Consider the following 22,888-nt stretch of genomic DNA (forward strand, 5'->3'; position numbering starts at 1 on the left):
AATGTCCTTATTGTACTTGGCTTCATCCCCAGTCTTGGACTCTATCAAGACTTTAAAAAGGGGAATTATTCCGACCTATGAACTGACTACCATCTTGTCAGGAGAATCCTCTTTTGACCTGCTGCAAAAAATACCTGATATATATTGCACCTGAATAGTTGAATTAGTTTTGTGTCCACCAGATCAGTGGTGGGTTGCCCCTGGTTCGCACCGGTTCTATAGAACCGGTAGTAAAAACTGGCGGGAGGCTCTGCCCACTGACCCTGACGTCATCAAAAATGGGAAGAAATATTCCAAAGGGGCCAGGCAAAACAATAAAAACCCAGCACAATATTAATAAAAGATCCAACTTGCAAGAGCTAGTATGAAACAAAATATTGAAGTGTTAGGCAACTACTGCAGCAATAACACTGCTTAATAAGGAAACCAATCATGCTGATCTGAAGGTACAATATCTGAAAATCTCACAATCCTTGAAGCTGACCTGTGGTGGCATCAGTGGAGAGGGGGGTGGAACGTTTGCGTCCCGAGACTCCATAGAGGTTGAACTTGTATCTACGAGAAGGAGCCAGGTTGGTCACCGTGATTTCACGGGAGTCTCCCTCCACAGGCAACGCTTGGGGTTGACCATCTGCATCCTTGTACTGGATTAGGAATGACTCAAAGCTCCCAGTGGGGACAGTCCAATGGAGTCGGACAGAATCACTCATGACATCAAGGACTGAGAACTCTCCTAGGCTGGGTTGGACAGGAATTGGCTTCTCTGAGTCTCTAATGTGGGCTAAAGCAGAGAAATAAAAAAGGGCTTAGTTATAAGAGTTATAAAAAGTTAACAACATATAGGCAGATTTAACCATAGTTTCAATTGGGAAACTGTGACCATCCTAGGCCAGGCCAACTTCAAAAATGCCAGGGAATTTCTAGAAGCCTGGCACTCTGACAAATCAGCCATCAATAAACACATAGACATTAACAACAACTACAGCAGAGGTGGGTTCCAGCAGGTTCTGACCAGTTCTGGAGAACCGGTAGCGGAAATTTTGAGTAGTTCGGAGAACCGATAAATACCACCTCTGACTGGCCCTGCCCCCATCTATTCTCTGCCTCCTGAGACCCAGCTGATCAGGAGGGAATGGAGATTTTACAGTATCCTTCCCTTGGAGTGGGGAGGGAATGGAGACTTTATACTATCCTTCCCCTGGAGTGGGGTGGGAATGGAGATTTTACAGTATCCTTTCCCTGCCACGCCCACTAAGCCACGCCCACCAAGCCATGCCAGGCCTACCAAGTCACACCCACAGAAGCGGTAGTAAAAAAATTTAAAACCCACCACTTATCTACAGATTATGCAAAAGAGACAATCAATCAGCCCAAAAGAGAAAAGATTCCAGCACCTCTCCACCACTAATCAGCACCCAGATCAGCATTGATTAAACCCCAAGGTTAACTTCAGACCAACAATCAAGTAAGCAATACCCCAATCAACAAACCAAAGAACCATCAGGAAACAGCCCAACCAAAGAATCTCTAAGACTGTCCCCACCCACAGAGACAGGCAAGACACCAGAATATAAACTGACAACAAACTCCTTACTAGCACTGATTATGTTACCTAGATAGGATAATGAAACATCTGCAAGAAAACAATCATGCTCAGAGAGCCCCAAGGACCCCTCATTTCAACCCTGAGTTGCAAATGTTCGCCTTAATAAAGGAGCCTTGGTGTTGGATATTCAATCCATAAACTGCAATGTTCAGTAAAATTTCTGCTTGTTAAGTATTTGAAAAGTTCCAAATCCTGAAGCTGACCTGTGGTGGCATCGGTGGAGAGCGGCCTGGATCGCTTGCGCCCAAAGACTCCATAGAGGTTGAACTTGTATCTACGAGAAGGAGCCAGGTTGGTCACTGTGACTTCACGGGAGTCTCCTTCCACAGGCAATGCTTGGGGTTGACCATCTACATCCTTGTACTGGATCAGGAATGAGTCAAAGCGTCCAGTGGGGACAGTCCAGTAAAGACGGACAGTATCGCTTGTGACATCCAGGACTGAGAACTCCCCCAGGCTGGGCTTACTCACTACGGTCTCATCTGGTTTCTCCTTTTTTGGTTCCTGAACTGCAGCTATAGGGGACAAGGAATAAAAAAGAATTATTGTCAGCACCATTTCTCACTAAGACTGCTTTCCCTTGTAACTTGCAGTAAACCTTTCCAAAAAAATACTGGAAATAAACCTGTACGCTTTCTATGCATATTCTTTGCATGTTCATAATAGTTCTTCTATTAATAGTTAACCTTCTTTGATTTCTCTTTTGTACAAAGTGAAGATGTACTGCAAGATGACAAGAAAACATTAGGAAACACTTTCCTATTTTTTTTACATATTAAAAGAGAAAGAAGAGAAGATTTTTATGATTGAAGGAAAGATAGCTGCCAGGCTCACAGAGGTGAAATTCAGCAGGTTCTAACAGGTTCTGGAGAACTGGCAGTTCGGAGAACCGCTAAATGCCACCTCTGGCTGGCCCCAGAGTGGGGTGGGAATGGAGATTTTGCAATATCCTTCCCCTGCCACGCCCACCAAGCCATGCCCACAGAACCGGTAGGGAAAAATTTTGAATTTCACCCCTGGGCTCATGGTATTGCTAACCTGTCACGGCATCAGCAAAGAGAGGTCCAAGAAGCTGTGTCCCCAAAATGCCATAGAGGTTGAATCTGTATCTTTGGGAGGGAACCAAATTGGGAATAATGACTTCGTGGGAATCTCCGTCAATATTCAAAGTTTGATCGTTGCCTTCTAAGTCTTGATACTGGACCAAAAAGGAATCAAATCTGCCTGAAGGGACTCTCCATGTAAGATGGGCAGAGTTGCTGGTCACCTCTGATACAGCCAGATCCTTGAAGACAGTTTTGTGGACGGATACATCCTCCTGTGATCCTGTGGATATAAAAGATAGCCGCCGTCTTTGAGATCTCTAGCTCCTGTCCATCTTTCAAGACACCGGTTATAGCAATAGCAATAGCACTCAGGCTTATATACCGCTTCATAGTGCTTTTACAGCCCTATCTAAGTGGTTTACAGAGTCAGCATATTGCCCCCAACAATCTGGAAGGATGGAAGGCTGAGCCAACCTTGAGCCTGGTGAGATTCGATCTGCCAAACTGCTGGCAGCCGGTAATCAGCAGAAGTAGCCTGCCGTACTGCACTCTAACTTTACTTACTTTACTTTTATTTGATTTGTATACCGCCTACTCCCGAAGGACTCAGGGCGGTGAACAGCCAACAATAAAATACATACATACAAAATTTAAAAAAGCAGAAATAAAATCGAATTAAATAGTTTGGCCCAGACAGATTAAAACCCCAATCAATTTAAAACAGATTTAAACTTTGAGGATTAAAAAATATTAAACATATTAAAATATTAAAATTATTTTAAAAAGAGGGAGAAAGTTAGGCCAGGCCCGCCTGGTGAAATAAAAAGGTCTTTAGAGCACGGCGGAAGGTGCGCAGATCTGGGATCCTCCATATCTCTGGGGGGAGCTCGTTCCAGATAGTAGGTACCCCCACAGAGAAGGCTTTCCCCCTGGGGGCCGCCAGTCGACATTGTTTGGCCGACGGCACCTGGAGGAGCCCCTCTCTATGAGAGCGTACTGGCCGGTGGGAGGCTACTGGTGGTAGTAGGCGGCCCCGCAAGTACCCAGGTCCTGAGCCATGGAGCGCTTTAAAGGTGGTGACCAAAACCTTGAAGCGCACCCGGAAGACCACCGGGAGCCAGTGCAGCTCACGCAGGGAGGTGACGAGGGCATGAGTGACCGTGCGTAAGGAGTCCCAACCCAGAAAGGGACGCATCTGGCGAATCAGGTGGACCTGATGAAAAATCCTCCCGGTCACGGCCATCAAGTGCTCTTCTAAAGACAGCTGTGAATCCAGGAGGACGCCCAAGTTGCGCGCCCTCTCCGTGGGGGCCAATGATTTGCCCCCAATAGTCAGTGATGGCACCAACTGACTATATCGGGACGTCGGAAACCACAGCCATTCGGTCTTGGATGGGTTGAGCCTGAGCCTATTCCTCCCCATCCAGATCCGCACGGCCTCCAGGCACCGGGACATCACTTCAAGGGCATCGTTGGGGTGGTCTGGAGTGGAGATGTACAGCTGGGTGTCATCAGCGTACTGGTGGTACTTCACCCCGAAACCACGGATGATCTCGCCCAGCGGCTTCATATAAATATTGAACAGGAGGGGCGAGAGGACCGACCCTTGCGGCACCCCACATATGAGGGGCCTCGGGGTCGACCTCTGCCTCCCTGTCAACACAGACTGCGACTGGTCAGAGAGAAAGGAGGAGAACCACTGCAACACAGTGCCTCCCACCCCTAACTCTTCCAACCGGTGCAGCATGATACCATGGTCGATGGTATGAAAAGCCGCTGAGAGATCTAACAGGACCAGGACAGAGGAGCACCCCCTGTCCCTAGCCCTCCAGAGATCATCTACCAACGCGACCAATGCCGTTTCCATGCTGTACCCGGGCCTGAAGCCCGACTGGAACGGATCCAGATACATCTCTTCATCCAAGTGCTGGGGGAGCTGTTGCGCAACCACACTCTCAACAACCTTCGCCACAAAGCGAAGGTTGGAGACCGGACGATAGTTTACCAACATTGCCGGGTCCAGGGAGGGCTTCTTGAGGAGAGGCCTAACCACTGCGCCACCACAGTTCTGTTATGTTTTTAAGTTTGCAGTCCTAGGTTTAGCTGTATGCAGATCTGTATAAATTTCATCCTTTTTATTGTTTACTTTACAATACTAAAGCAATATATTGGCGAGCTGTTTCTTTAATGGATTATATTTGGCTGGCTGTATTCTCAAACCTAGGGCTCTAAATGTGTTAAGGGACTTGTTTCCTGATTTTATTATTAACTGGCCAAGTATCTCAGCTGCTGTGTATATTTATTTTGGATGTTTTTATATTGTTTTATATTTTTGGAATTCTAAGCTGCCCCGAGTCATTGATTGAGATATGTGGCTATAGAAATGGAATAAATAAATATAAAAACATAACGAATGATAAAAATCCATGTTCATTCACAATGGCAACTCTTCTTAATTTACATAACTTTCACACATCCCTGTGAATAAGTAATGTCACAAGGAAGCATATTTTAATGCACACATCATAGTGCAGACTTTTAGAATGGGTATTTGTCCAGTCTGACTTTTTTTCCTCCTCATGAAATCTATTTTTGCATCCACCTCCTTGGAAACATACTTCTTTTTCAGATGCATCTCTCACAACGTTTCCCTTTTGTCATTCGCCATCAACTCTATCTGCAGGGTTGGCTCTTTCAATTTTGGTCAAGATGCAAATATACACTTACTATCACATGGAGGCTGGTTCTGAGAGAAGCTGAAATCAAGCATTATCCTTGGGAGAAAGCAACTGGGTAGGGAAGAAAAGTCACACGTCTTGCAGGGAAGTTCTGTGGCTCTCTTAACCTCACTCTGTCAAGGACCTTGGAGTACTCATCTCAAACAATCTAAGCGCCAGAGCTCACTGTAACAGCATTGCCAAAAAGGCATTAAAAGTTGTCAACCTAATCTTGCAAAGCTTCTTCTCCAGTAATATTGTACTGCAAACTAGGCAGTGGTGGGTTGCCCCTGGTTCGGACCGGTTCACAAGAACCGGCAGTAAAACCGGTGGGAGGATCCGCCCACCGACCCCAACATCATCAGGAAGCTTGTGCGTGCGGCCCTGTTGCGAACCGGTAGTAAAGGTAAGTAGAACCCACCCCTGAAACTAAGGCATACAAAACCCTTGCTAGACCAATTCTCAAATACAATTCACCTGCCTGGAATCTGCACTCCATTCCTCTACTCACAACAGAATACCTATGCCACAAGGCTTGAAATTTTGGGCTTGGCCAACCTAGAACTACGCTGCCTATGGTCTGACCTAAGCGTAGTACACAAAATTCTCTGCTATAACGTCCTATCTGTCAATAACTACTTCAGCTTCAACTACAATGATACAAGAGCACACAATAGATACAAACTTAAGGTAAACCGCTCCAAACTCGATTGCAGAAAATACAACTTCAGTAACAGAGTGGTCAATGCCTGGATTGCACTACCTGACTCTGCTGTTACATCCCCAAACTCCCATAACTTTAACCTTAGACTGTCTGCTGTTGATCTCACCCAGTGGTGGGATTCAAGTAATTTAACAACCGGTTCTCTGCCCTAATGATTTCTTCCAACAACCAGTTTGCCAAACTGCTCAGAAAGTTAACAACCGGTTCTCCCAAAGTGGTGCGAACTGGCTGAATCCCACCATGGATCTCACCCAATTCCTAAGAAGTCTGTAAGGGGCATGCATAAGCGCACCAGTCCCTGTCCTACTGTCTCCATTTATTTGTACCCATTTATTGTGTTTATATTTATGTTTATACTTATACCTGTTATCTTGTACATGTTTGACAAACTAAATAAATGAATAAAATAAATTCCATTGACCTGTGATGAAAGTTATAGAGGCAGGACCCAGACGTCCTTGGTTGGAGATGCCATAGAGATCTATTGTGTATCTGTGGGAAGGAGTCAGGTTGGGGATAGTGATTTCATGGGAATCTCCTTCAGTGAACAGCTCTTGGAGTCTGCCCTCAGCATCCTTATATTGGATTAAAAAGGAATCAAAGTTCCCAGAGGAAACTGTCCAGGATAAGTGGGCAGAATTGCTGGTGACAGTGGCAGAAATGTCTTTAAAAATGGCAGGAGCTTTTCCTGTGGAACCTATGATAAAAAAACAAAAGAAAGGAAAACAAAGAATATCATTTTAATAGAATATGTTGCTTTAATAACAACAACAGCCACAATTTATTAAACTTGAGCCACCTGACTCTCATAATAAGATGCAAGCTCCCCAGAATGCTTGGAGGGGGAGGAGATATACATTTTGCAAATTAATAACAACAAGTAAATAAATAAGTGAACAATGCTGACAGAAAGACAATGCCAGAAGATCAGAACAAGGCTTAGAAAGTCCTTGATAAACTGCAAAAATGGAGAATTGCAAGTAGCTAGGCTGTGGAGACGGTTGGGCAGGAAAAGATCATCATACAGTTGAAATGCCGTTTGCAAATGTACAGAATCATGAAATACGATGTTCATTGTGTGAGGGAGGAATGTCAGTGAAATAATCTATAATGTAATTACGATAGTGACCAAAATAATTTTATAAGCAATAATTGTAGCAGTAGCAGTAATAAATCTACTTCAATGGACCTGCTCAAAAACTGCATTGCCTCAGCTTATTATCAAAAAGAAAGATTTTTAGATGAACAAATTAGACTAACAAATATAGTGCCTTAATGTTGTTTGAAACATGATGGCTGTCTATCTTGTATGAAGGTGTTTTGTTTGGACTATTTCAACAATGTTATCCACAGTCTGAATTCTGCAAATAGAGCAACTGATCAATTTTCTTTGGAAGGCCATTTCAGTTACAACAGTTTAGTGTTTCTCAATCTTGGCGACTTTAAGATCAGTGAATTTCAACTCCCAAAACTAGTTGCAAAGCTGTCAGTTTGTTGCAAAATCAAATCCAGAAAGCACACACAGGTAAACTGATTCAGCAGGATTTATTAACTTCTTTATATACATAAAACACATGAAGATAAATGTACAATACCAATAGCAGATTCTTCCAACGTGGTAGCAGTTACAAGCAAAACACAAGCAGAGTACAGCAGACTAATTTCAGTTCTCAGCACATGCACAGAGCTGAGCCATCCCCAGCCTCCTTCCAGTTTCAGTTTCCAATTCAGTTCCCATTGGCTGATCTGTTGGCATGCCTATTCATTGGCTGACCTTGTTACCATGTCTTCCCAGTTATGAATATTTTGACAAAAGCTATGTTTAAAAAAAATACTATCATAATTTTGAACAGTTGCTAAATGAGGCAGTTGGTAAGCAAGGGCTACCTGTGTTTGAACTTTGGGAACTGAAACCCACAAATCTTAAAGTTGCTAAGGTTGAGAGACACTTAAAAACACTGAGGGTTTTAAAGAAAAGACTGGACAGCCACTTATCTGAAATGGTATAGGACAGTGATGACTAAACTTTTTGTCATCACGTGCCAGCAGCGGGGGGGGGCAGGTCGCGTGCGTGCTTGCATGCCCACATCCATAATTCTATGCGCCCCGCCCCTGCGCATGCGACCCCCGCACGATCCCCCCGCTCCTGGGAAGTGATGGCCCAATAGGCCCGTTTTTCTCTCTCCCCAGGCTCCAGAGCTTTTCTAGGAGTCTGGGGAGGGCAAAAACGGCCTTCCTCACCCGCCTGGGGGTCCTCCGGAGACAGGAAACAGCCTGTTTCCCTACTTTTGGTGGGCCCAGAAGGCCCGAAAATCAGCTGGCCGGCACGCACATGCGCACCGGAGCTGAGCTCATGTGCCTACCAATAGGGCTATGCGTGCCAGCTGTGGCACACATGCCATAGGTTCGCCATCACGGGTATAGGATCTCCTGCTTGAGCAGGGGGTTGAACTAGAAGACTTCCACGGTCCCTTCCAGTTCTATTCTGATTGATTGATTGATTGATTGATCGATCGATCGATTGACACTGCACTAGTTGATCTGGCTTTGCACACCATCTCATTTCCAACTCATGACAACTACTGTGCTCAGAAGCCATTGCTTACCTGGGATGACTTCCAAAGACACGGGGCCGAAGGGCTTACGGCCTAGGAGAACATAAAGGTTGAATTTGTATTTTCGGGAAGGCACCAAATTGGAAATCGTGGCTTCTCGAGAGTTCTTGTCCATTTTAAGCAGTTTGGGCTTCCCCTCGGCATCTTTATATTGGATGACAAAGGAGTCAAAAGGCCCAGTGGGGGCACCCCAAGAAAGGTGAACTGAAGTGTCTGTGACTTCTAGAAGAGAGAAATCTCCCGGCCTGGGCTCTTTGGGTTCTGCCTCTGATAAAAAAAAAAGGAAAGAGAAAATGATGGTTAGGAATTTCTTGGAAGAAGAGGAAAGCACAGATGATGGGAGAAAATCGGGCTGTATGTATGAGTGCTGCAGATCTCACTTATGGGTAAATAAATAAAATATACTTTGTTACACTGTGTTTACATAGGCAAGGAAGAAAGCTTGGTTTGCAAAAATTAGTTTTACCCGGTTCAAAAGCTAATGGCTTGGGAAAAAGTCAGAATAAGGATCACAGAGGTGAGTACAGGCAGTCCTCGATTTACAACAGTTCGTTTAGTGACCATTAGAAGTTGCAAGGCCACTGAAAAAAAGCGACTTATGGCCGTTTTTCACACTTATGACTGTTGCAGCATCCCTATGACCAAGGGATTAAAATGCAGACATTTCACAACTGGCTCATATTTATGATGGTTGCCGGAGCCATTTTGTGACCTTCTGACAAGCAAAGTCAATAAGGAAGCCAAAGTCACTTAACAACCGTGTTATTTAATTAAGAACTGCAGTGATTCACTTAACAACGGTGGCAAGAAAGGTCGTCAAATGGGCGAAAAACTCACTTAACAACTGTCTCACTTGGCAATAGAAATCTTGGGCTCAGTTGGGGTCGCAAGTCAAGGACTACCTGTATTGTGTTCATGAAAAAAAGGCTCTGATGGAGGAAAAAGGTTATTTGGCCCCATTGCTCTTTGGGTGCTTCTAGATCACCAAAGGGTCACTTTGAAGCTGAATCAAAACAGAATTGGGCCTTCTCACCCAGCAAGTGAATCCTCCATCACTGCAGGTTTTCAAGAAGAGCCTGGACAGCCATTGGTCCATAATACAGGTACTCCTTGATTTACAACCACAACGGAGCCCAAAATTTCTGCTGTTAAGTGAGACATTGGTTACATGAGTTTTGCCCCATTTTACGTCTTTTCTTGCCTCAGTGGTTAAGTTAGTAACACGGTTGTGAAATGAATCTGGTTTCCCCACTGACTGTCAGGCCTGGAAGCCCTCTTTTGCATTGGATCTTCAGGCCAGCCACATTTACTACTGTGGGAAACTGGGAGGGGGGGATTGGATGGAGCAAGGTGATATACAGTCATAATAACATTCCTTTCTCAGAGAGTCAAGGACATCTTGCCCTGCCGGTGGAGGGCTGGAACTGGGAGGCATCTCCAGTTGGGACAGTGCTTGATTGGACCATGTGATGGACATGTGGGTGCTGGGCAGGGACTTGGACTTTCCTTTGGGTGGGGAAAACCTGGAAACTTTCAGATTCGGGTTTTCCCAGATGTGCCAATATGACATCTCTAATAAAATGGAACTTTGAGGAACTTCAAGCCTCGGAGTCTTCTTTCGTTGGGGGTGTTACTCGGAACCCTGACATTGACTTTGCTTGTCAGAAGGTCACAAAATGGGATCACATGACTCCGGGACACAGCAAAGGTCATAAATATGAACCAGTTGCCAAGCGTCCAAATTTTGATCACATGATCACGGGGGTTGCTATAAAGGTCGTAACCTTGAAAAATTGTCATAAATCCTATTTTTCAGTGCTGTTGTAACTTTGAACGCTCACTAAGCAAACTTTTGTAAGTCGAGAACTACCGGTAGCATAAGATCTCCTGCCATGGGCCAGGGGTTAGTCTAGAAGACCTCCAACGTCCCTTCCAACTCCTTTATTCTATGTTCTATGTGGGAGTCAGAATCATGAGCAATGACACAGAGTGCATCAGGACACAGATGAAATGCAATGGTCGGTGGCTCAGGCAATGTCCTTCATCACATCAGAAATATACATTCTATCATCTTCTTTGCTGGAAAAAGGACATCTGGAATAGAACAAAAATCAAGATGTCAGTTAGAACTTGACAAATTCAAGGAAGATAGTGAGGGTACCTGTAATTATTTTTGTCGAGAAGGGGGCGCTGTAGCTTCCACCAGGTCTCTCTCCGTGCAACTCTATTTCATAATCCGTACCAGGGTGCAAATCCATTAAGTCGACACTTCTCTCTGTCCCTGGAATGCTGATTTTTTTGGGAGGTGCCCCAGATTTGGGGTCCCTATAGTAGAGGGAAAACTTGTGGAAGAAATTGGGCGGGGCTGACCATGTCACACGGAGCTGGTTTGGAGAAACTTCAGTCACTTGTAGGTTCTTCAGTGGATCTTCGGGAGTTGAGGCGGGTGGGGAGATGGTTTGGATCTTGTCATTTGTTGGTGAACTTGGAGCTGAAGGAAAAGAGATTTGAGGTGAGGGAATCAGAATTTTTTTTTACTATTTTTATTATTAAAAAGTACAAACAAACATACAAACCACAACAAAACATACAAAACAAATAAACATAAATCAAATTTTTACATCTTCTTTTCAAATTTATCGTATCGGTGATCTGTATTTATATTTATACCTTTTCTCTATTTTTTTCTACTGTATCTCTTGTATCTATATTCCTAATACATCTTCTCTTTATCTTTATTATATGAATAATTAAATATTTTATTTCTTTTTCATATTGCCCTGTAATTATTCCTAATAAAAATGTTTCTGGCCTCATTTCAGTTTTTTGGTGTATGATTTCCTCTATTTGTGGGCGCTTAAGACTTTTCTATTTTATCAAGCTGGCCTGGCCTAAATCTTCCCCCTTTTTAAATCTTCCCCCTTTTTAAATGTGGAAATTTTAAATTTTTAAATTTTAAATTCGTCTTATTTATAGGGGTATGGGTAAGGCGTTTTAAATTGGGGAGCCATTTTAGATTTAATTCTGTTTTAAACGTATTTTAATTGTTTATATTGTATGTTTTTAATTTTGGCTGTTCACCGCCCCGAGTCCTTCGGGAGAGGGGGCGGTATAAAAATCTAATAAATAAATAAATAAATAAAATAAATAAATAATCATTTGCCAAAATTGTTTTGTTTTCTGACAAGACCACCACATATGGTAATAAGTTCCTTTTTGAAGCTTGCATTTCCAACATGTTGGGGAGGTGATCGGGAACATTCTTGCTAATTGGGCTGGCGGGAGGTGCCACCTATAGAACATTTTGTACATGTTCTCTTTGTAGGATACAGTCATTGTTAATTTATAATTTATATTCCATAATTTTTCCCATTTTTCCAATTCAATGTTACATCTGAAATTTTTCGCCCAAATTGTCATATTTTCTTTAACCACTTCTTCTTCTAATTTAAATCTTAATAAGTCATTATAAATTTTTGTTATCAATTTATCATTTCCTTGTAAAATTTTGTCTAATTCATATGGCCCTTTTTGGAATCCAAATTGTACCAAATGTATCTTATACCTAGATTTTATCTGTAAATACGGCCACCAATCAATGTCTGTACCCATTTCTTTCAATTCTTGCCTTGATCTTAATTCCCCTTGGTTGTTTCATAGATCTTTATAAGTTTTCGTTTTATCAATGTCCATAGCGTTGGGGTAAATCTGTGCCACCATAGTCGATAGCCATTCCGGTATTTTATCATAGTGTGTTTTTTTAATCTCCCGCCAGGTTTGAAACAGTGCTTCTCTAATGATATGTTGTTGGAAATATCCATTTTGTTTTTCTTTTCCCTCCCACAAAAATGCATGCCATCCTCTTTGTAAGTCAAAACCTTCTAATGTTAGTATTCTTTTATTTTTGAGTTCTATCCAGTCCTTAATACAAATCAGTGATGCTGCTTTATAGTACGTCTCCAAGTCCGGTGGTGCTAGTCCTCGTCTCTCTCTTGTGTCCTGTAGGTGCTTTATTTTGATCCTTGCTTTCTTCCCCTGCCAGATGTAGTTTGCAATCAGTTTGTTAAAGTCTTTGAAGAAATCCTTCCCTGGTTTTATCGGAATAACTTGAAACAGATATAAAATTCTAGGTAGTACGTTCATTTTAATCGAGGCAATCTTTCCAAGAAAGGATAGTTGTAACTTAGTCCAAATTTCTAAATCCTTTTTTATCTGTCTTGTCAGTTTAATGTAATTATCTTCTCCAATTGACGATACTTTATTGGTGAGCCATATTCCTAAGGATTTTACCTTCTTTGTCATTTGTATTCCCATTTTATCTTCTAGCTCCTTCTCTTGTTGGTTTGTAAGCTTTTTCGTTAAGGCCTTTGTTTTTTGTTTATTAATTTTAAGTCTGGCTACCCTCCCATATTCTTCTATTCTTGCTAATAATTTACTACTGTGGGAAACTGGGAGGGGAGCAAGGTGATTTTTTTTGGGGGGGGAGGTGCCCCAGATTTGGGGTCCCTATAGGTCTTTATAGGTCTTTATGTTCTATGTGGGAGTCAGAATCATGAGCAATGACACAGAGTGTATCAGGACACAGATGAAACGGAATGGTCGGTGGGTTAGGCAATGTCCTTCATCACATCAGAAATATACATTCTATCATCTTCTTTGCTGGAAAAAGAACATCTGGAATAGAACAAAAATCAAGATGTCAGTTAGAACTTGACAAATTCAAGGAAGATAGTGAGGGTACCTGTAATTATTTTTGTCGAGAAGGGGGCGCTGTAGCTTCCACCAGGTCTCTCTCCGTGCAACTCTATTTCATAATCCGTACCAGGGTGCAAATCCATTAAGTCGACACTTCTCTCTGTCCCTGGAATGCTGATTTTTTTGGGAGGTGCCCCAGATTTGGGGTCCCTATAGTAGAGGGAAAACTTGTGGAAGAAATTGGGCGGGGCTGACCATGTCACACGGAGCTGGTTTGGAGAAACTTTGGTCACTTGTAGGTTGTTCAGTGGATCTTTGGGGGTTGAGGTGGATGGGGAGATGGTTTGGATCTTGTCATTTGTTGGTGAACTTGGAGCTGAAGGAAAAGAGATTTGAGGTGAGGGAATCAGATTTTTTTTTTTTAAGTTTCATCAACTTCCTCCCTTAGTTAGTCTGGCTAGCATATTTCTCTACTTTGTGGATTTTACAGAAAGCACCTTAGTCCTAATGTCCTAATGTCCCCTTTTGTCCTAATGTCCTAATTGTCCTAATCCTAATTGTCCTAATGTCCCCTTTTATTCGTAACCATCCCATATATTCATAATCATATCTATACATTTCATGTATTTGCAATCATGTTTATACTTTTATATGTAATCTTATATATGCTTGACAAATAAAATAAAATAAATAGTCAGAACTTAGATTCTATTCTATTCTATTCTATTCCATTCCATTCCATTCCATTCCATTCCATTCCATTCCATTCCATTCCATTCCATATTATTATAATTTTAAGTGTGAGGTACTGATGCAAATATCCTATATAGACAACATGCTGAACTTGGCTAGTCAGGTGAGTTGAGTTGTGCCTCATTTTATGACCTTTTTTTTTTACCACAGTTGTTAAATGAATCACTGCAGTTCTCAAGTTAGTAATATGGTTGTTAAGTGAATCTGGCTTTCCCATTGACTTTGCTTGTCAAGAGATCGTAAAAGGTGACCAAATGACCCCGGGACACTGCAACCGTCATAAATACATTCCAATTGCCTACCACCCAAATTTTGATCCCATGACCACAGGGAGACTGCAATGTTAAGTGTGAAAAATGGACATAAGGCTCTTTTTTCAGTGCTGTTGTAACTTCCAACAGTCACGAATGGAATGGTTGTAAGTCAAGGACTACCTGTATCTCTCTGTCTGTATGTGTGTGTATCTTTTGATTGCAGTTTGAATCTTTGAGCCTTTGAAATGTGACAATGTCAACTTGCAAAGCTTTCAAGTTGCCATGAGCAGGAGGGAGGGAGAACTGATAGAGCTGATTGATTTCCCTAGCTGAAGTGCATTCCATACATTCTTCCTGGCCGCAATCAGAAGGAGGGTGTTGGATTTCACAGCCAGCCAAAGTGGTTAATTGGAGAATATGATTTATGACATGGCCAGAGAGGAGGGGAGAGACAGGGTCATAAAGGCACGTAAATCTACGTGGGATTAGTTCTAACAGCATCTGAATATTGCCGAAATGGTGCTCCTAATAAATGACTGTATTTCTTTTGAAGTTTGGTTCATGGCTCATGAATTAATTAGGGCATCTTTCGGAAACTTCACAGACAGTTAGAACTACTTTTAAGTTTATTAACTTAACTACAGTTTATTACATGGGAATCAGTAACGGGAAATCTCTAGAGTCACTCTGTGAGTGAGATGTTTGGTCTCTCTAAATTTGATAATAATAATAATAATATTATTATCAAATTTATCAAAATAATAATAATATTATAATATTCCCGATCCTATACTAGATGAAAGAAAAATGCACAAAAATGTTGACATCTGGATTTCCGAAGCTCAATTGTTAATTACCGAAAAACTTCAACTGTTCTATCTCAAAATAAACTTAATTTCATAATTGTTTTCTGCAGTTAATATTGTAGAATTACCCATAGCACCTACATGTGTATTATTTTGAGCAGGTATTATTTTGAGCAGAGACTGGTTCTGTTTCAGGTATCCTATATAAATAGTCATGCTAAGGAGCTAAGCTGTATAAAACATCCTATGCCAAAATAATGAGTCACTACGACAGTAAATAAGATGCCAAAATCAATAATTATGCATTCTCTAAAATATCTGTATTCAGCAAAACCAATTATAGGGAATATGTGGACAGTGAAATTAATTTAAAAAGATAAACTGTTAAAATTAATCCATGAATTATTTTGAAGGTAGAAACTGAATTCTGTTATTTAGCTTTCAGGTTTTTATCCTTCCTTTTTTCCTTCTCTTAAGGAGGTTTTGGTGCCAATTGTTTTTTCTTGACATGGAAACTTTATCTAAGGATAAAGAACTTCAATTCAGAGCAAGGGCAGTGCTTCCTGAATCTCATAACGCCCAATTCTAAATACACAAACATTTTGACATCTAGACAAGCCCATTTCCTCCACTATAGCAACTAGCTATTTTCTGAGGATGGGAGTATCTGCACAGATCAACCTGTTCTCTCATTTTTAATCCACCTTTTACATAAGTATACTTTGTTTACCTTAAATTTAACCAAGGGAAATTTATTCGGAAATGGTGTGGGTTTCCAGCTTGGGCAGGGGGTTGGACTAGATCCGTGATGGCGAACCTATGGCACGCGTGCCACAGGTGGCACACAGAGCCATATCAGTGGGCACGGGAGCTCAGCTCCAGCTTCTGGGCCCACCAGTTGGCAATCGGGCCATTTCCAGCCTTTGGAGGGCCTCCGTTGGGGTGGGGAAGGCCGTTTTTACCCTCCCCAGGCTCCTAGAAAGGCTCTGGAGCCTGGGGAGAGTGAAAAACGGGTCTACTGGGCCCACTGTGCCATCATGTGCCAAAAGCAGGGGGAGCACGGGGGGTGGGGCGCACAGACTTATGGATGAGGGCACACGCGTGCATGACCCCTTCTGCCTCCCCCCCCCCCGCTTTTGGCACGCAATGGTAAAAAGGTTAGCCATCACTGGACTAGATGATCAACAAGGTCCCTTCCAACTCTGTTTATTCTATTCTATTCTATTCTATTCTATTCTATTCTATTCTATTCTATTCTATTCTATTCTATTCTATTCTATTCTATTCTATTCATAATTTTAAGTGTGAGGAATTGATACAAATATTGTATCTAGACAACGTGCTTAACTTGGCTTTAAAATTCATAACTGCTGCATTCACATAACATGCAAAGTCCAAGCAAATAACAGTAATCCTTGATTTACAACCATTCATTTAGTGACTATTCAAAGTTACAACAACAGTGAAAAGAGTGACTTATGTCTATTTTTCACACAACCATTGCAGCACCCCCATGGCCACATGATCAAAGATTCGAATGCTTGGAACTGGCATGTATTTATGATGATTATAGTGTCCCAAGGTCCTGTGATCCCCTTTTGTGAGCTTCTGACAAGCAAAGTTTGAGACCGCCTACTGCCACCAATAGCCTCCCACCGGCCAGTACGCTCGCACAGAGTGGGCCTCCTCAGGGTGCCGTCCGCCAGACAATGTCGGCTGGCGACCCCCAGGGGGAGAGCCTTCTCTGTGACGGCGCCCACCCTCTGGAATAACCTTCCCCCAGAGTTACGTATAATAACAGACCTCCAGATTTTTCGCCGGGCCCTGAAAACCTATTTATTTCAACTAGCTGGGCTGGCTTGAGCTAAATTTTAAATTGATTTTAAATTGGGTTGTTTTAATTTACGGCCAGAATATTTAATTATTTTAATACTGTTTTTTAAATTTTGTATGCTTTGTTTTTACTTAGGCTGTGCACCGCCCTGAGTCCTATTTGGAGAAGGGCGGTATAGAAATTTAAACAAATAAATAAATAAAAAATAAATAAAGTCACTGGAGGAGTCAGATTCACTTAACAACCGTGTCACTAACTTAACAACTGCAGTGATTCACTTAACAACGGTGGCAAGAAAGGTCGTCAAATGGGGCGAAAAACTCACTTAACAACTGTCTCACTTGGCAACAGAAATCTTGGGCTCAGTTGGGGTCGTAAATTAAGGACTACCTGTAGTGTGTTCATGAGGACCCAGTTTGTGGGGGCAATAAACTGACTTTGTATAAAATAGAACACCGCTTAGGGGGGGCCAAAATGCCCTACTAAGCAGGTATATACAAAAGTATGAAGGCTATTGCTTAAAAGCATTGTAAGCCGCCCTGAGTCTCTGGAGAAGGGCAGCATATTAATCAAACTAATAATAATAAATAAATGAAAAAAAGAGGTTCTGATGGAGGAAAAAGGTTATTTGGCCCCATTGTTCTTTGGGTGCTTCTAGATCACCAAAGGGTCACTTTGAAGCTGAATCAAAACAGAATTGGGCCTTCTCACCCAGCAAGTGAATCCTCCATCACTGCAGGTTTTCAAGAAGAGCCTGGACAGCCATTGGTCCATAATACAGGTACTCCTTGACTTCCAACCACAATGGAGCCCAAAATTTCTGCTGTTAAGTGAGACATTGGTGAGACATGAGTTTTGCCCCATTTTATGTCTTTTCTTGCCTCAGTTGTTAAGTTAGTAACACGGTTGTGAAATGAATCTGGTTTCCCCAATGACTATCAGGCCTGGAAGCCCTCTTTTGCATTGGATCTTCAGGCCTGCCACATTTACTACTGTGGGAAACTGGGAGGGGGGATTGGATGGAGCAAGGTATAAAGTCATAATAACATTCCTTTCTCAGAGAGTCAAGGACATCTTGCCCTGCACCTGGAGGGCTGGAACTGGGAGGCATCTCCAGTTGGGACGGTGCTTGATTGGACCATGTGATGGACATGTGGGTGCTAGGCAGGGACTTGGACGTTCCTTTGGATGGAGAAAACCTGGAAACTTTCAGATTCGGGTTTTCCCAGATGTGCCAATATGACATCTCTAATAAAATGGAACTTTGAGGAACTTCAAGCCTCTGAAGTTTCGTTGGGGGTATTACTCGGAACCCTGACATTGACTTTGCTTGTCAGAAGGTTACAAAATGGGATCACATGACTCCGGGACACAGCAAAGGTCATAAATATGAACATGATCACAGGGGATGCTATAAAGGTCGTAACTGTGAAAAATGGTCAAAAATCACATTTTTCAGTGCTGTTGTAACTTTGAACGGTCACTAAGCAAACTGTTGTAAGTCTTCTTTGCTGGAAAAAGGACATCTGGAATAGAACAAAAATCAAGATGTCAGTTAGAACTTGACAAATTCAAGGAAGATAGTGAGGGTACCTGTAATTATTTTTGTCGAGAAGGGGGCGCTGTAGCTTCCACCAGGTCTCTCTCCGTGCAACTCTATTTCATAATCCGTACCAGGGTGCAAATCCATTAGGTCGACACTTCTGTCTATCCCTGGAATGCTGATTTTTTTGGGAGGTGCCCCAGATTTGGGGTCCCTATAGTAGAGGAAAAACTTGTGGAAGAAATTGGGCGGGGCTGACCATGTCACACGGAGCTGGTTTGGAGAAACTTCAGTCACTTGTAGGTTCTTCAGTGGATCTTCGGGAGTTGAGGCGGGTGGGGAGATGGTTTGGATCTTGTCATTTGTTGGTGAACTTGGAGCTGAAGGAAAAGAGATTTGAGGTGAGGGAATCAGAATTTTTTTTTACTATTTTTATTATTAAAAAGTACAAACAAACATACAAACCACAACAAAACATACAAAACAAATAAACATAAATCAAATCTTTACATCTTCTTTTCAAGTTTGTTGTATCGGTGATCTGTATTTATATATATACCTTTTCTCTATCTTTTTCTACTGTATCTCTTGTATCTATATTCCTAATACATCCTCTCTTTATCTTTTCTTAATCTACATATTTAATTCACTATTTTCCTTAAATGGTATCTAATTTCTTATATATGGTTTTTGTCTTCTTATTTATATCTTTATCTTTTTTCTTTTTTGCTCTCCAACCAGTCATACCATTTCTGCCATACTAGGTAATAGTCCTATTCCTCTTTTTCCTGTATTTCTTTTGTAAGTTTGTCCATTTCTGCACATTCCATAATTTTACTAATTATTTTATCTTCTGTTGGTGTATCGTTATTCTTCCAATTCTGGGCAGAAACTATTCGTGCTGCCGTTAATATATGGATAATTAAATATTTTATTTCTTTTTCATATTGCCCTGTAATTATTCCTAATAAAAATGTTTCTGGCCTCATTTCAATTTTTTGGTGTATAATTTCCTCTATTTGTATTCTAATCATTTGCCAAAATTGTTTTGTTTTCTGACAAGACCACCACATATGGTAATAAGTTCCTTTTTGAAGCTTGCATTTCCAACGTGTTGGGGAGGTGATCGGGAACATTCTTGCCAATCGGGCTGGCGGGAGGTGCCACCTATAGAACATTTTGTACATGTTCTCTTTGTAGGATACAGACATTGTTAGTTTATAATTTATATTCCATAATTTTTCCCATTTTTCCAATTCAATGTTACATCTGAAATTTTTCGCCCCAATTGTCATATTTTCTTTAACCAGTTCTTCTAATTTATATCTTAATAAGTCATTATAAATTTTTGTTATCAATTTATCATTTCCTTGTAAAATTTTGTCTAATTCATATGGCCCTTTTTGGAATCCAAATTGTACCGAATCTATCTTATACCTAGATTTTATCTGTAAATACAGCCACCAATTAATGTCTGTACCCATTTCTTTCAATTCTTGCCTTGATCTTAATTCCCCTTGGTTGTTTAATAGATCTTTATAAGTTTTCGTTTTATCAATGTCCATAGCGTTGGGGTAAATCTGTGCCTCCATAGTCGATAGCCATTCCGGTATTTTATCATAGTGTGTTTTTTTAATCTCCCGCCAGTTTGAAACAGTGCTTCTCTAATGATATGTTGTTGGAAATATCCATGTTGCTTATCTTTTCCGTCCCACAAAAATGCATGCCATCCTCTTTGTAAGTCAAAACCTTCTAATGTTAGTATTCTTTTATTTTTGAGTTCTATCCAGTCCTTAATCCAAATCAGTGATGCTGCTTTATAGTACATCTCCAAGTCCGGTAGTGCTAGTCCTCCTCTCTCTCTCGTGTCCTGTAGGTGCTTTATTTTGATCCTTGCTTTCTTCCCCTGTCAGATGTAGTTTGCAATCAGTTTGTTAAAGTCTTTGAAGAAATCCTTCCCCGGTTTTATCGGAATAACTTGAAACAGATATAAAATTCTAGGTAGTACGTTCATTTTAATCGAGGCAATCTTTCCAAGAAAGGATAGTTGTAACTTAGTCCAAATTTCTAAATCCTTTTTTATCTGTCTTGTCAGTTTAATGTAATTATCTTCTCCAATTGACGATACTTTATTGGTGAGCCATATTCCTAAGTATTTTACCTTCTTTGTCATTTGTATTCCCATTTTATCTTCTAGCTCCTTCTCTTGTTGGTTTGTAAGCTTTTTCGTTAAGGCCTTTGTTCTTTGTTTATTAATTTTACGTCTGGCTACGCTCCCATATTCTTCTATTCTTGCTAATAATTTACTACTGTGGGAAACTGGGAGGGGAGCAAGGTGATTTTTTTTGGGGGGGAGGTGCCCCAGATTTGGGGTCCCTATAGGTCTCTATAGGTCTCTATGTTCTATGTGGGAGTCAGAATCATGAGCAATGACACAGAGTGTATCAGGACACAGATGAAACGCAATGGTCGGTGGGTTAGGCAATGTCCTTCATCACATCAGAAATATACATTCTAAAATCTTTTTTGCTGGAAAAGAGACATCTGGAATAGAACAAAAATCAAGATGTCAGTTAGAACTTGACAAATTCAAGGAAGATAGTGAGGGTACCTGTAATTATTTTTGTTGAGAAGGGGGCGTTATAGCTTCCACCAGGTCTCTCTCCGTGCAACTCTATTTCATAATCCGTACCAGGGTGCAAATCCATTAAGTCGACACTTCTCTCTGTCCCTGGAATGCTAATTTTTTTTGGAGGTGCCCCAGATTTGGGGTCCCTATAGTAGAGGGAAAACTTGTGGAAGAAATCGGGTGGGGCTGACCATGTCACACGGAGCTGGTTTGGAGAAACTTTGGTCACTTGTAGGTTCTTCAGTGGATCTTCGGGAGTTGAGGTGGATGGGGAGATGGTTTGGATCTTGTCATTTGTTGGTGAACTTGGAGCTGAAGGAAAAGAGATTTGAGGTGAGGGAATCAGATTTTTTTTAAAAAAAGTTTCATCAACTTCCTCCCTTAGTTAGTCTGGCTAGCATATTTCTCTACTTTGTGGATTTTACAGAAAGCACCTTAGTCCTAATGTCCCCTTTTGTCCTAATGTCCTAATTGTCCTAATCCTAATTGTCCTAATGTCCCCTTTTATTCATAACCATCCCATGTATTCATAATCATATCTATACATTTCATGTATTCGCAATCATGTTTATACTTTTATATGTAATCTTATATATGCTTGACAAATAAAATAAAATAAATAGTCAGAACTTAGATTCTATTCTATTCTATTCTATTCTATTCTATTCTATTCTATTCTATTCTATTCTATTCTATTCTATTCTATTCTATTCCATTCCATTCCATTCCATTCCATTCCATTCCATTCCATTCCATATTATTATAATTTTAAGTGTGAGGTACTGTTCAAATATCATATATAGACAACATGCTTAACTTGGCTAGTCTGGTGAGTTGAGTTGTGCCTCATTTTATGACCTTTTTTTTTTACCACAGTTGTTAAATGAATCAATGCAGTTCTCAAGTTAGTAATATGGTTGTTAAGTGAATCTGGCTTTCCCATTGACTTTGCTTGTCAAGAGATCATAAAAGGTGACCAAATGACCCTGGGACACTGCAACCATCATAAATACATTCCAGTTGCCTAGCAACCAAATTTTGATCCCATGACCACGGGGAGACTGCAATGTTAAATGTGAAAAATGGACATAAGGCACTTTTTTCAGTGCTGTTGTAACTTCCAACAGTCACGAAAGGAATGGTTGTAAGTCAAGGACTACCTGTATCTCTCTGTCTGTATGTGTGTGTGTCTTTTGATTGCAGTTTGAATCTTTGAGCCTTTGAAATGTGACAGTTTATTACATGGGAATCAGTAACGGGAAATCTGTAGAGTCACTCTGTGAGTGAGATGTTTGGTCTCTCTAAATTTGATATTATTATTATTATTATTATTATTATTATTATTATTATTATTATTATCAAATTTATCAAAATAATAATAATATTATAATATTCCCGATCCTATACGAGATGAAAGAAAAATGCACAAAAATGTTGACATCTGGATTTCCGAAGCTCAATTGTTAATTACCGAAAAACTTCAACTGTTCTATCTCAAAATAAACTTAATTTCATAATTGTTTTCTGCAGTTAATATTGTAGAATTACCCATAGCACCTACATGTGTATTATTTTGAGCAGGTATTATTTTGAGCAGAGACTGGTTCTGTTTGAGGTATCCTATATAAATAGTCATGCTAAGGAGCTAAGCTGTATAAAACATCCT

General features: G+C 41.0%; 1 protein-coding gene across 1 annotated transcript in view; it reads right to left on the reverse strand.

The window, feature by feature from the left end:
* TNXB (tenascin XB) overlaps positions 1 to 22,888 on the reverse strand; it is a 107,371-nt gene that overhangs the window by 61,862 nt on the left and 22,621 nt on the right. The window contains exons 8-16 of the mRNA XM_070936510.1: positions 21,205 to 21,534; positions 18,644 to 18,973; positions 13,450 to 13,779; positions 10,870 to 11,199; positions 8,700 to 8,975; positions 6,515 to 6,790; positions 2,645 to 2,932; positions 1,810 to 2,121; positions 485 to 781 (exon numbers count right to left, since the gene is read on the reverse strand). Of these exons, the coding sequence (XP_070792611.1) occupies positions 485 to 781; positions 1,810 to 2,121; positions 2,645 to 2,932; positions 6,515 to 6,790; positions 8,700 to 8,975; positions 10,870 to 11,199; positions 13,450 to 13,779; positions 18,644 to 18,973; positions 21,205 to 21,534 (2,769 nt within the window). The remainder of the gene's footprint in view (positions 1 to 484; positions 782 to 1,809; positions 2,122 to 2,644; positions 2,933 to 6,514; positions 6,791 to 8,699; positions 8,976 to 10,869; positions 11,200 to 13,449; positions 13,780 to 18,643; positions 18,974 to 21,204; positions 21,535 to 22,888) is intronic.

The sequence above is a fragment of the Pituophis catenifer genome, unplaced genomic scaffold (genome assembly GCF_029215685.1).
Source record: "Pituophis catenifer annectens isolate HBS135680 unplaced genomic scaffold, rPitCat1.0.hap2 SCAF_2, whole genome shotgun sequence".
In the NCBI taxonomy this organism is placed as follows: domain Eukaryota; kingdom Metazoa; phylum Chordata; class Lepidosauria; order Squamata; family Colubridae; genus Pituophis; species Pituophis catenifer.